Consider the following 12,383-nt stretch of genomic DNA (forward strand, 5'->3'; position numbering starts at 1 on the left):
CCTTTAAAACCTCTGTAACTCTGCTCTTTAACCTTCTTGGACTTAATTGAGCCCTTTTAAAAATTGGTATTCACTTCCGCTGGGCCTTGACTACCGTTGTATTAAACAGACTCCATGCCATCTGGAGAGATTTTTTTTACCTTCTCTTTCAACTTTAGTTCAACGTCTTTAGTTTCCTCATCTGTGGGTAGTTCGCCCTTCGGAAACCAAATCTGATCTGGAGGACGATAGCACACCCAACCCACAGTTATTCTATGATGGATTGAGACCCACCATCCATCTCCATTCTGCTGGATTCTATCCCTTCTTTGACCCAGATGGCCACCCCACCTCCCACACACTCCCTCCCTATCCCTCCTGGATAGCCTGGGACTGCAGAATCGATCGTGGCTGCTGTATCCATGTTATATCTAGCCTCCAAATGTGCCAGTTCTCCCCTCTTTGCTCAGACACTTCAGGCATTTGTGTAAAAAGCACCTTCGTATGGGGTCCCCCAAGAAGGGTGGCTTGTTTCTTTTTTCCTCGAGCTCCTTGCAACAAGGACATACCCATGACACTTTTGCCCAAGAGGCAGGTAGTCGTGCAGATTACCCTCGGTGCAAAACATGGGATAGCCCTCAAACCACTGCTCTCTTCCTGACTACATGCGGTTTTTTTTGTTTCGAGCTTGCCAAACCTCTTCTCAAAGGATGCAAGAGGCAGGATCTGAGGCCCTTGCTTCCTTGCCCAGCCGCTGAACTCACTGCATCTTCTTACCCTGCCTTTGGTGGCAGGAGGCAAGGACTGATAACGTGATCCCATCTTCAACAGTGTGCAGAATTTAGAATTCGTCATATTTAATTTCGTTGGGGTCAGATACCTTCTCCATTTCAATGTATAAAGTTTAGTTTTTATTCCTCTCACACGCCTTGGTTTTGATCTCTCACTCTGGAGTCAGAGGTTGGGCGTTCACTTCCCTTCTAGCTTTGCAGTTCTAAGATTCTATATAACTCAGGACCTATTTCCCTGGGCGTCTCTGCTTCCTATCCTGCTTTCAGAAATGCCTCGTGATTCTCTACCTAGAAGAGCATCTCATAAATTCTACATCCTGTCACTTTCATGGACCTGTCCTTTCTCTTCTCCCACTAAAGGATAATCTCTGAAGATTTTGTCAGTTCCCTGCATTGAGCACTCACTACTCTTTATCTGTTCTCCAGTCTAATAATTGAGCTGCATCTCATTCATCCACATTAACTGTTCCTTTTCCAACACTCTCCTTCCCCCCCCATGGTGTTCTTTTTTGCTAACCAATACTTTAATTCAAATATTTGTTTTCACTTTAATAAACTTTGAGACAATCCTTTCTAATTTTCTGGAAAAATTCATGACATTCATTGGGAGGATTTATAAAAGAGAATTAAAAAATAGATCTTCGGTACAGTTTTCATTTTAGATGAGACAATTTGACCAAATTGTGATGGCTGATCTTCCTATAATCATTTAAATTATTTTTAAGTTCTAATTTCAACTTTTCAAAATGTTGCTCTTTAAAATCTTTCAATTTTAGTAAAATTTATTCCTCCTTATCCTAGTCTAGTAATAGTATTTTTCCTCCTTATTCTAATTAAATAACGTTGTCTCAAATTTATTCCAGTTTATTTTGTCCTTTCCCCACTGATTATAACTGCTGCTGATCATGGTGATCTCTCCTTAAGAGGCACCTAGAACAGTATTTCCCAACCTTTTTTTAGTCGTGACCCTCTTGTATAATTGCTACGCAATCTACAGTTTTCATTAAAAGGCATTTTAATGGGATAATGACATCACATCAAAATAGACTTTTCAGAATAGAATTTGATGCTAATAATTAAGGGAGGGCTGCAAATCTGTCTCTACCTAATGAAAATTGAGAAGGAAATAAAGTTAATATACTTTGAGGGTACATTTTGGGGTGTGGAAATGTTCCTTCCTTCATGACTCCTCCCCTCAAAAGGTTCCTCAGTGAAGTGCCCCTCCAACCTCAAGGCCAAAGGAACACCCTCAGGTCCAGATTCACACCCACCCTGGTTCTCCTCCCTCACCTTCTTGCCTGTCTTTCCTTCCTCCTCCGTAACTCAGATGGAGCACAAATGCATTTCTCCTTAGCCCTGCACATTTCTGAAGTGGTTGTTTCTCTTCTTTTTCTAATCTACCAGATGGTGAACAGGAGAAGAAGAATCGCCCAGCAACTCCTGGGGCATCCTCAGCAGAAACACATAAAGAAGGAAAAAATCAGAGAATTGAAAATCCAACTGGGCAGGAATGGATGTCACATGAAAGAACTCATGCAGGACAAAAACCAAATAAATGCATGTCACCTCAGTAGACATCAAATAACTCATACAGAGGAGAATCTGTATCCATGCATGGAATGTGGAAAGAGCTTCAGTCGCAGCAGTACCCTGAGTTCACATCAAAGATCTCACAGTGGTGAGAAACCATATACATGCATGGAATGTGGAAAGAGCTTCAGTTGCAGCAGTACCCTGAGTTCACATCAAAGATCTCACAGTGGGGAGAAACCACATGAATGCATGGAATGTGGAAAGAGCTTCAGCGGGTGCAGTAACCTGCATTCACATCAAAGAACTCACACTGGGGAGAGACTGTATAAATGCATGGAATGTGGAAAGAGCTTCAGCTGGTGCAGTACCCTGAGTTCACATCAAAGAACTCACACTCGGGAGAAACCACATGAATGCATGGAATGCGGAAAGAGCTTCAGTCAGAGCTGTCAACTGAGTTCACATCAAAGATATCACACTGGGGAGAAACCACATGAATGCATGGAATGTGGAAAGAGCTTCAGCTGGCGCAGTAACCTGCATTCACATCAAAGAACTCACACTGGGGAGAAACCATATGAATGCATGGAATGTGGAAAGAGTTTCAGTCAGAGCAGTGCCCTGAGTTCACATCAAAGAACTCACACTGGGGAGAAACCATATGAATGCATGGAATGTGGAAAGAGTTTCAGTGACAGCAGTACCCTGAGTAGACATCAAAGAACTCACACAGGGGAGAAACCATATAAATGCATGGAATGTGGAAAGAGCTTCAGTCGCAGCAGTACACTGAGTATACATCAAAGAACTCACACAGGGGAGAAACCATATGAATGCATGGAATGTGGAAAGAGTTTCAGTGACAGCAGAACCCTGAGTTCACATCAAAGCATTCACACTGGGGAGAAACCATATACATGCATGGAATGTGGAAAGAGCTTCAGCCACAGCAGTGCCCTGAGTTCACATCAAAGAACTCACACCAGGGAGAAACCATATGAATGCATGGAATGTGGAAAGAGTTTCAGTCAGAGCAGTGACCTGAATAGACATCAAAGAACTCACACTGGGGAGAAACCATATAAATGCATGGAATGTGGAAAGAGTTTCACTCAGAGCAGTGCCCTGAATAGACATCAAAAGAACTCACACGGGGAGAAACCATATAAATTCATGGAATGTGGGAAGAGCTTCAGTGACAGCAATACCCTGAGTTCACATCAAAGAACTCACACTGGGGAGAAACCACATAAATGCATGGAATGTGGAAAGAGCTTCAGATGGCGCAGTAACCTGCGTTCACATCAAAGAACTCACACTGGGGAGAAACCATATGAATGCATGGAATGTGGAAAGAGTTTCAGTCAGAGCAGTACCCTGAGTTCACATCAAAGAACTCACACAGGGGAGAAACCATATGAATGCATGGAATGTGGAAAGAGTTTCAGTGACAGCAGTACCCTGAGAAAACATCAAATAACTCACACAGGGGAGAAACCATATACATGCATGGAATGTGGAAAGAGCTTCAGTCGCAGCAGTCACCTAAGTTCACATCACAGATCTCACACCGGGGAGAAACCATATACATGCTTGGAATGTGGAAAGAGCTTCAGTCACAAGGGTAATCTGAGTTCGCATCAAAGAACTCACACTGGGGAGAAACTATATACATGCTTCGAATGTGGAAAGAGTTTTAATCAGAGCAGTAACCTGACTTCACATCACCGAACGCACACTGCTTCAGTTGCAACAGTCAACTGAGTAGACATCAAAGAACGCACACTGGGGAGAAATGATATAAATGCATGGAATTTGGGAAGAGCTTCAGTCACAGCAGTGCCCTGAGTTCACATCAAGGAACTCACATAGGGGAAAAACCCTATAAATGCATGGAATGTAGAAAGAGCTTCAGTCATACTAATAGCCTTAGGTCTCATCTAAAAATTCACACTGGGGAGAAAGCATAGAAATACACAGAGTGTGAACAGAGCCTCATTAGGAGCAAATATCTTTGTTCATATCAATACACTGAATGTGGAAAGCCTGAATTAGACCAATAGCCTAAGTCATCATTGTCGCGATGACCTCTATCTGAAGAGATAAGAATCATGGGTCAGGGTGTCACTGTGGGTGCAAAACTGCCACCTTTCGTGCCTGCAGTAAGTGCTTTAAGCCCCAGAAGCGGGTAGTACAAGGTACATGGACAAGGTATTCATGAAGGCTTTCACGGCCATGAGCTAATGGTTGTGGTGGGTTTTTCGGGCTTCTTGGCCGTGTTCTGAAAGTGGTTTTTCCTAACTTTTTGCCAGTCTCTGTGGCTGGCATCTTTTTTTTTTAATTTTTTAATTTTATTTTCAAAACTATTGGGTAATGGGGAAGGAATACAAAAGGCAAAGGGCAGTGGGGGGGAATGGAAAAAGGGTTTTGAGAATAAGAAAACATCAAATGCATAATCATTCAATCTTACATATCAAGTATATAAACATCTAATCTATTCATGTTCCAATAAAGGTTCATCTTCTTTTTCTTCTTCTTTTGACTATTTTGTCTATGTATTAACCTCTTTAGCTTTCAACTTATACGTGTAATACAGCTTAAATCTATGTTATTCCCACAGCATCAGAACACCAAGGCCAATTGTGAAATATATCCCCTCTTTCACCCTCCTTTTTTCTTGAGAATGCACTCAGCAGACCCAAAATAATATAAATCCTGCTCTCCCCTCCCCTTTCCTCCCTGTGCTTGTTTTGTTTCTGCGACTCTTTTTTCTTCCATATTTTAAAAGGGGAAACAATATCATTCAAAGTTTGCTTTTCAACCTCAATTTCCTTATCTGCTATCGCTACATCTCTTACTGGGTGGTCCTCCATCCCTTGTATATTATCTGATATCTTCATCAATACAACCGGTTCTTGAAGAGGGATCCTGGTTCAGGATCCAGCAATCAAGACACGGAGACAAGAGTCATGAACCAAAAGCTCTCCTCACCCAAGTGAGAGGTTTATTTTATAGTGCAGAGTAAACAATACTAACAGCTAGTAAGCTTCATAGTGATGGATTACATCCGTGCGCTAACGAGCAATGCTAACGAGCAGGTGTGTTATCAATGTTTTGTCTGCATGCAAGGCCTTGGCTCCAGATAAAGGCAAGATGATCTAATTGTTTTCTGGCTACTGAATCAGGGTCAACGTGACCTTCTTCCAGACATGGTTTGCCAGTATCTAGATGAGGTTACATCTCCCCCTTTTCTTTTAGCCGTTGATATTTATAATAAACCTGTCGAGGTGATAATGGTTTTGTTTTGGAGCATGAAGACAGGAAAAGATTTAGTAAATTTGGCAGGCATTGCAAGAAGCAGCAAAAGGCAATTAAAATGAAACCAAACATGATTAGCCATTGCACTACCTTTCGAATCCAGCCCACAGGTAACCAGCTCCAGAGAGCATCCCACCATGCTGGACCGATTTGCTCTTTGATAGAGGCTGCATAACTTTTTAAAGTGTTTATCTGTTGTTGAATTCTATTACTGTTGTCTGTTAGATTAAAGCAACACATTTCTTTTATGGCTTCACAGCCCAAATGCTGTTGTAACAATAGATAATCAATAGCAGCCCGATTGTCCAAAATAGCTTGTCGCAGTTCTTGCTGTTCAGTTGCCAATAAACTGATAGCAGTTGAAGTAGTATTAATGGTTTTTGCTAATAAGCAGGCAATTCGTGCAGTGTTGCGAGCATTTACTTTTACCATAGCTGGTAAGCCTACAAAACTTAAAATAAGAGCAGAATATTCAGCTTTCGAGTATAAAGTTATATTGCCATCACAGTCTGCAGAGAGAATTGATGTGTCCCTTGTGCTGCGAGTAATGTTAAAGAAATCTTCCTTTTGAGGAAGAACTGGCACAAGTCTACTCAAACAGCATTGTGTACCCTCTGTGAGATTTGCTGGAATGTAATTAAAGGTTCGTGTTCCACATGTAAAGAACCAGCCTTTAGGAAGTTTCACATGAGCATAATTAAAAGAAACATTTTGAAAAGCAGTACAATTCCAACGAGGTTTACCAAGATCTACACAGCCTCCTGGAACTTTTGCTACAGTACAATTCACTATGCGAGCACATGTATTATTAACAGCGTTAGCAACATGAGGAGTAAGTACCTGAAATGCTTCCGCAGGCAGCTGTTGTTGAATAGGTCCCCAATTCGGTAGAGAGGAATATTGTATCTGTGACTCATTCATGAATTTACTTAATCCTGAGTCATTACCAATATTACCAGGGGCTTTACAGACTGGAACAAGGCAAGTACTTAATAAGCCATGTATGTCAGGTACTTGAGAAAGACAGAAGTCAGTAGCGTTAACCTCCTCAGCAAGACGAACCCAAATGTTATATTGTAAGCGATTGTGTAAAAGCAATGCATGTGTTGGTGCACACAACATAATTGGAAAGATACAAATAAAATACATTACAATAGTAAGAGCAGAGTTATAATTAAGAATGGTGATAATGGCGGCCATGAAATTCTCGGGCGTAGGTTCCATCTGAGTAAATTGCAAAAGTCCTGCGGCCTCTGCCGAGAGTCTTAAGAGCACCCCAAGTGACAGGTGGTGGCGGCTGAGCTCCCTGGTTTCGCGGTCTCTGCTCCATTGGTGTTGTCGCAATGGTCAGGTGTGTGCCGAATTCTGGAATCAGGTTGGTCGGATCTTGAGGCCACGACATGATGTGGTCGAACACACCGAGCTGGCACCCACAAGGGACCGTCTGGAGTTTCAACGGCCGCGTAACCTCTCCCCCAGGTAATCAGCGGAACCGGACCCAGCCAACTAGGATTTGGAGGCCTCCGATAGCGAACCAAAGGCCGGACAGCTGCTTCACTTGCTGCTGGACCAAAATGTCTATGGACACGAGTGGTTAGTCCAGAAGGAAAAGAAATTAAATTTAAATGATTTATAGTGAATAAAATAGATGCAAGAGTGGATTCTTTATCCATGAGCCCCAAGGAGGGAGAGGGTAGTTCCCCCTTTTCTTTTAATTTTGCTAAGGCTGCTTTTAGAGTTCGATTGGCTCTTTCCACTATGGCTTGACCAGTGGAATTATAGGGGATACCAAAAGTGTGTTTGATATTCCATCGTGTACAAAACTGAGCCATGGCCTCTGAGCAGTAAGCAGGTCCATTGTCAGTTTTCAATTGCAGAGGTTTCCCCATTACTGAAAAAGCTCGAATTAAATGACTAATGACATGTTTTGTTTTTTCTCCTTTTTGTGGTGTAGCAAAAATATAGCCAGAATACGTATCTACTACCACATGCAGATATTTCCAAGGTGAAAAAGGAGAATAGTGAGTCACATCCATTTGCCATAATTGATTTGACTCTATACCACGTGGATTGACTCCGGAGGGTGGGAAATTTTGCTGTAAGGAACATTGTGGACATTGTGCAATGATTGCTTGTGCCTCCTTGAGAGGTAGTGAAAATTCTTTGGCTAATGCTTTGGCATTTTGATGATGAAGTGCATGACTTTCTGCAGGAGAATACATAACAGCTTGCAAAAGACCATCTGCTTTAGCATTACCCTCTGAAAGCATGCCTGGTAGTGGTTGATGGCTGCGAATGTGTGTAATAAAGACAGCATGGCACCGTTGATGTAATAATTTTTGCATACTAATCAATAGTTCTAAAATTCCTTTTGTGGTTCCTGGAGATAGATAGGCAAATTCAACTTGATTCGCAATGTTAGCCACATAAAGACTGTCAACAATAAGATTAAACTCTTGTTTAGGGAATAAGGAGAGGGCTAAGACAGCAGCAGCCAATTCTGCTCGTTGAGTGGTTGTTTGTGGCCCTGTAAATTTAGATTGCCATTGGCCATCTTGTTGCCAAGTAACTACTCCTCTAGTAGGACTGCCATCTGAAAACACTGTGAGTGCATCTAATGGTCTAGGACTAACAACTGATTGAAAAGCATATGGTAACAGTTTCTGACTTTGTAAACGAGGATCTTTTGGCATATGGAATTGAATATCACCACAATAACCAGCGAAAGCAATTTGAAGATTGTCATCATTCATTAGAAGAAATTGCCAAGAGTCTTTTGTGACTGGGACTATAATAACTAGTGGTTCAATGCCAGTTAGAACTTTAGAACGCTGGCGTCCTTTACAAATCATGTTACTTAACATAGCAGGAAATGAAGTGATTGTGGTTTTTGGTGTGTGGCTTAGATGTAACCATTCAATAATGTAAACACCAGTAGGTGCAGGTTGATAGAGAACTGCACAACACTGTTTGTCAGTTTTCCAAATTGCTAATGACAAAGGCATATTAGGAATACAACGATCTACCCATTGTTCCTTAATAAGTTCATTCACTATTTGTACTACTTTGAGCTCCTTTGATGTTAAGTCAATAGAATCTCCTGGAGCTTTTCCTCGCCTAAGAGCATTAAAAAGAGGTGTCAATAAATCAGTAGTCAACTTAAAATATGGTCTCAACCAATTCAAATTGCCCAAATATTGCTGTAATTGAACATACGTAACCCGTTGTGGGAGACTTAGTTGTGGTAGCATTGGTGCAGCATATGATTGTACAACCTTCATACCTAGATAATTAAAAGGTTCTTGTTGCTGTACCTTTTCTGGAGCAATTTGTAACCCATGAGCTGAAAGAATCTGAGCCAGTTCCAATTGCCAATTGTCTGGTAATTTAGGTGCAGCAATCGCTATGTCATCCATGTAATGATAAATTAAGCATTCCTTATGCAATTTTCTGAATGGTGCCAAGGCTTGATCTACAAATATTTGGCACATACTTGGAGAATTTAACATTCCCTGCGGCAAAACGCGCCACTGGTACCTTTGTGTAGGGGCACTATTATTAATTTGTGGTACTGTAAATGCAAAATATTTACAATCTTGAGGTTGTAAAGGAATGGAGAAAAAACAGTCCTTGAGATCTATGATTGCCAATTCCCATGTACGTGGAATTAAATTAGGATTTAGAAGACCACATTGCAAAGGTCCCATAGGCTGTATAAGTTTATTAATTTCCCTGAGATCATGCAGCATTCTCCATTTGCCAGATTTTTTCTTGATTACAAAAACTGGAGTGTTATATGGGCTAACAGAATTTTCTAAATGTCCAGCTGCTAATTGCTCCTGAACTAGGTGTTGTAAAGCTTCTACCTTTTGAATCGGTAAAGGCCATTGTTCAATCCAAACTGGCTCTGTGGACTTCCAAGTTAAAGCAATTGCAGTTGGTTTCTGCTTAAGCATTGTATTTACTCATTAAGCTGAAGTGTGGCTCCCAATTGTTCTAACAAATCTCTTCCCCACAAGTTCACTCCTATTGCTACAATAGATGGTGTGATGTGTCCAAGATATTTATTGGTCTCTGGATTATACACTCGTAGTGCTTGTGCACTAATCTCAGCTTGAGATCCTCCCCCTACTCCATAGACAGGTGGAGCCGGTCGTTTTCTCCACCGTGGGTCCCAATCTCCTGGATGTATCAGAGAAACGTCAGCCCCTGTATCCAAAAGTCCTTCAATTATTTTCCCCTCAACCTTATACTTACGTACTGGTTTCTGCCGCCAAATGTGAGCTACAGGAAAAACTTGAGTGTCCTGTGTCTGCAAAACAGATAAATCAGTACTGCATTCCCCAGTAAGAGATAAAGCTTGAACAAATGAACGCTCAGGTGGTATTTGAAAAGGCAGAGGACTTTGACACCAAATTGTGAGTGGAACATCTTCCCATATTTCTACTGTACCAATAGGTATGTCCAAGGCTTGTTGTTGAGCAAGTAATGTTGGCAAAATTAAGCATGGCCCTTTTAAGTTACAGGGTGCATTCACACACAAAGGTGTTGGCTCATGGGGAAGCGCTTGCTCAACAGCCTGTATTGTTGACAAATAGACAAAGTTGCTCCCTTGTTCGGGGCTAGGAGCGCGCCCCGCAGTTAGTTTCCCTGCTGACTTGTGGCATTTCTTTGCGGGTTTGACCTACATTGACTCGCCCAATGATATCCTTTCCCACAGCGGGGACATTTCCGGGAAGGTTTTTGTGGTCTTTGACGACCCCCTTCCTTGTATGCACCTCCCCCTGGAGCGCGGCATTCGGCTTTGAAATGCCCTGGTTTTTTGCAATTATAACAATTTCCTTTTCTGCCGCGGAGTGCCACGGCAAGAAGAGCCATTTCATGCGCTTTACTTCCCACTTCTGCACATGCCCTCAGCATATCAGCTAACTCATATGGCTCCTTACTGATGACTCCCCTCAGTGCCTTTTTACAATCTGCATTAGCATTTTCATAAGCAAGTTTCAGCAAAAGTTCTGACTGAGCCTCTATATTGTCAAGCTGTCGACTGATGGCTACCTTTAATTTGTCAACAAAAGAAGTATAGGGCTCATTGGGACCCTGGCGAATGCTGGAAAAAGATTTAGTAACACTGGATCGCCCAGGGACTCGTCTTAAGGCTCTCTGAATACACAGCCAGGTAGCATTCAAATGCTGATCTGTTAATTGCAACTGAGCTTGAACTGTTGCAAATTGTCCTGCACCATATATTTGCTCAGCTGTAATAGCCGCAGTTTGCCCTTTAAGAGCAGCTTGTTTGAATTCACTGTCCCAAATAACATACTGTGCAGGAGTTAACAACATACGCATCGTATCTTTCCAATCCTGAGGTAACATCAAATGTCCATTGTGTACTCCTTCTAACATTCCCTGAAAATAAGTAGATTGTAACCCATCTTCTCTAGCTGACTTATTAAGCTCTCTAAGAATTGTATAAGGTAAAGCCTCCCATCTCAATTGATATCCTTGCTGACCTTGAGCATTCACTACCGGAGTTCTTATAAGAGGAAACATGCAAGGAGAATCACCACCCCACTCTTCATTGGTATCAATCTGCCCTGTACGCCAGGCTTCACGTATGCCAGCTGCTACACAACCTTCTCGAGAACTCTCACTTAAAGCTTCAGTTTGTTCCTCTACAGGAGCAGACGGTAAAGGATCTAAATTTGGTGGAGGCACTGCTGAAGAAGCAGCAGCAAGGGGGGCTGGTGGAGGCAGCGCTGTAGAAGCAGCGGGGGGGGCTAACACAAACTGCGGAGATGAAGGTTTTTCCTCTGCTCCTTTTAAAACCAAATTGTCTTTTCCATGAAATACAGAGAGTGCCTCATAAATAACTTTCCAAGTTAACAAACATGTAATACTTGCTCTTGGCTCTGACTGCAATTCTTTCCCTATCCTTTGCCAAACTTCTAGCTTCAAACTTCCATGCATAGGATACCAAGCACAACTCTGATCTAACTCACTTAACAATTCCAATATTTCTTTATCTGACACTTGCCTCTTGCAATTCTGCTGAACGAGCCTACTTAGCTCTCGAGCGTGTTGCTCCTGTTCCTTAGTATATGAAGAGCCCATGCTTACCCGGGAGCTGACGCTGGGTGCACGAAGACTATTCCAGTCGAGGGCAGCAGGGTGATGGGAGCTGGGGGATCACGTCGGGGTCACCAGCTGAAGAGGGATCCTGGTTCAGGATCCAGCAATCAAGACACGGAGACAAGAGTCATGAACCAAAAGCTCTCCTCACCCAAGTGAGAGGTTTATTTTATAGTGCAGAGTAAACAATACTAACAGCTAGTAAGCTTCATAGTGATGGATTACATCCGTGCGCTAACGAGCAATGCTAACGAGCAGGTGTGTTATCAGTGTTTTGTCTTCATGCAAGGCCTTGGCTCCAGATAAAGGCAAGATGATCTAATTGTTTTCTGGCTACTGAATCAGGGTCAACGTGACCTTCTTCCAGACATGGTTTGCCAGTATCTAGATGAGGTTACAGGTTCTGAGATCTCTTTTTGGTGTAATTTAACCTCTGCTACCTTCCCTCCCCTAGAGCCTCCAATCACGTCTTCCATCTGGTCAATATAATAATTTACCTGCATGAATTTTTGCAGCAGTAACATCTGAAAGGAGGTTTTCCAGTCTAGCCACCGATCTGTATTTTTCTCAGGGGGAGGTTCCATTTTCTGTTTCCACTATTTTCACTTAAAATTCCCTCTCCCCTTTACC

General features: G+C 42.2%; 1 protein-coding gene across 5 annotated transcripts in view; it reads left to right on the forward strand.

The window, feature by feature from the left end:
- LOC140703755 (uncharacterized) overlaps positions 1–4,832 on the forward strand; it is a 31,888-nt gene extending 27,056 nt beyond the window's left edge. For all 5 annotated transcript variants that reach the window (XM_078386982.1, XM_078386983.1, XM_078386984.1 and 2 more), the window contains one exon: positions 2,175–4,832. In XM_078386982.1, the coding sequence (XP_078243108.1) occupies positions 2,175–4,067 (1,893 nt within the window). In that variant the 3' untranslated portion in view covers positions 4,068–4,832. The remainder of the gene's footprint in view (positions 1–2,174) is intronic.
- Positions 4,833–12,383: the final 7,551 nt, after the last annotated feature.

This window comes from Pogona vitticeps, chromosome 2, assembly GCF_051106095.1.
Source record: "Pogona vitticeps strain Pit_001003342236 chromosome 2, PviZW2.1, whole genome shotgun sequence".
NCBI classification, from domain to species: Eukaryota; Metazoa; Chordata; class Lepidosauria; order Squamata; family Agamidae; genus Pogona; species Pogona vitticeps.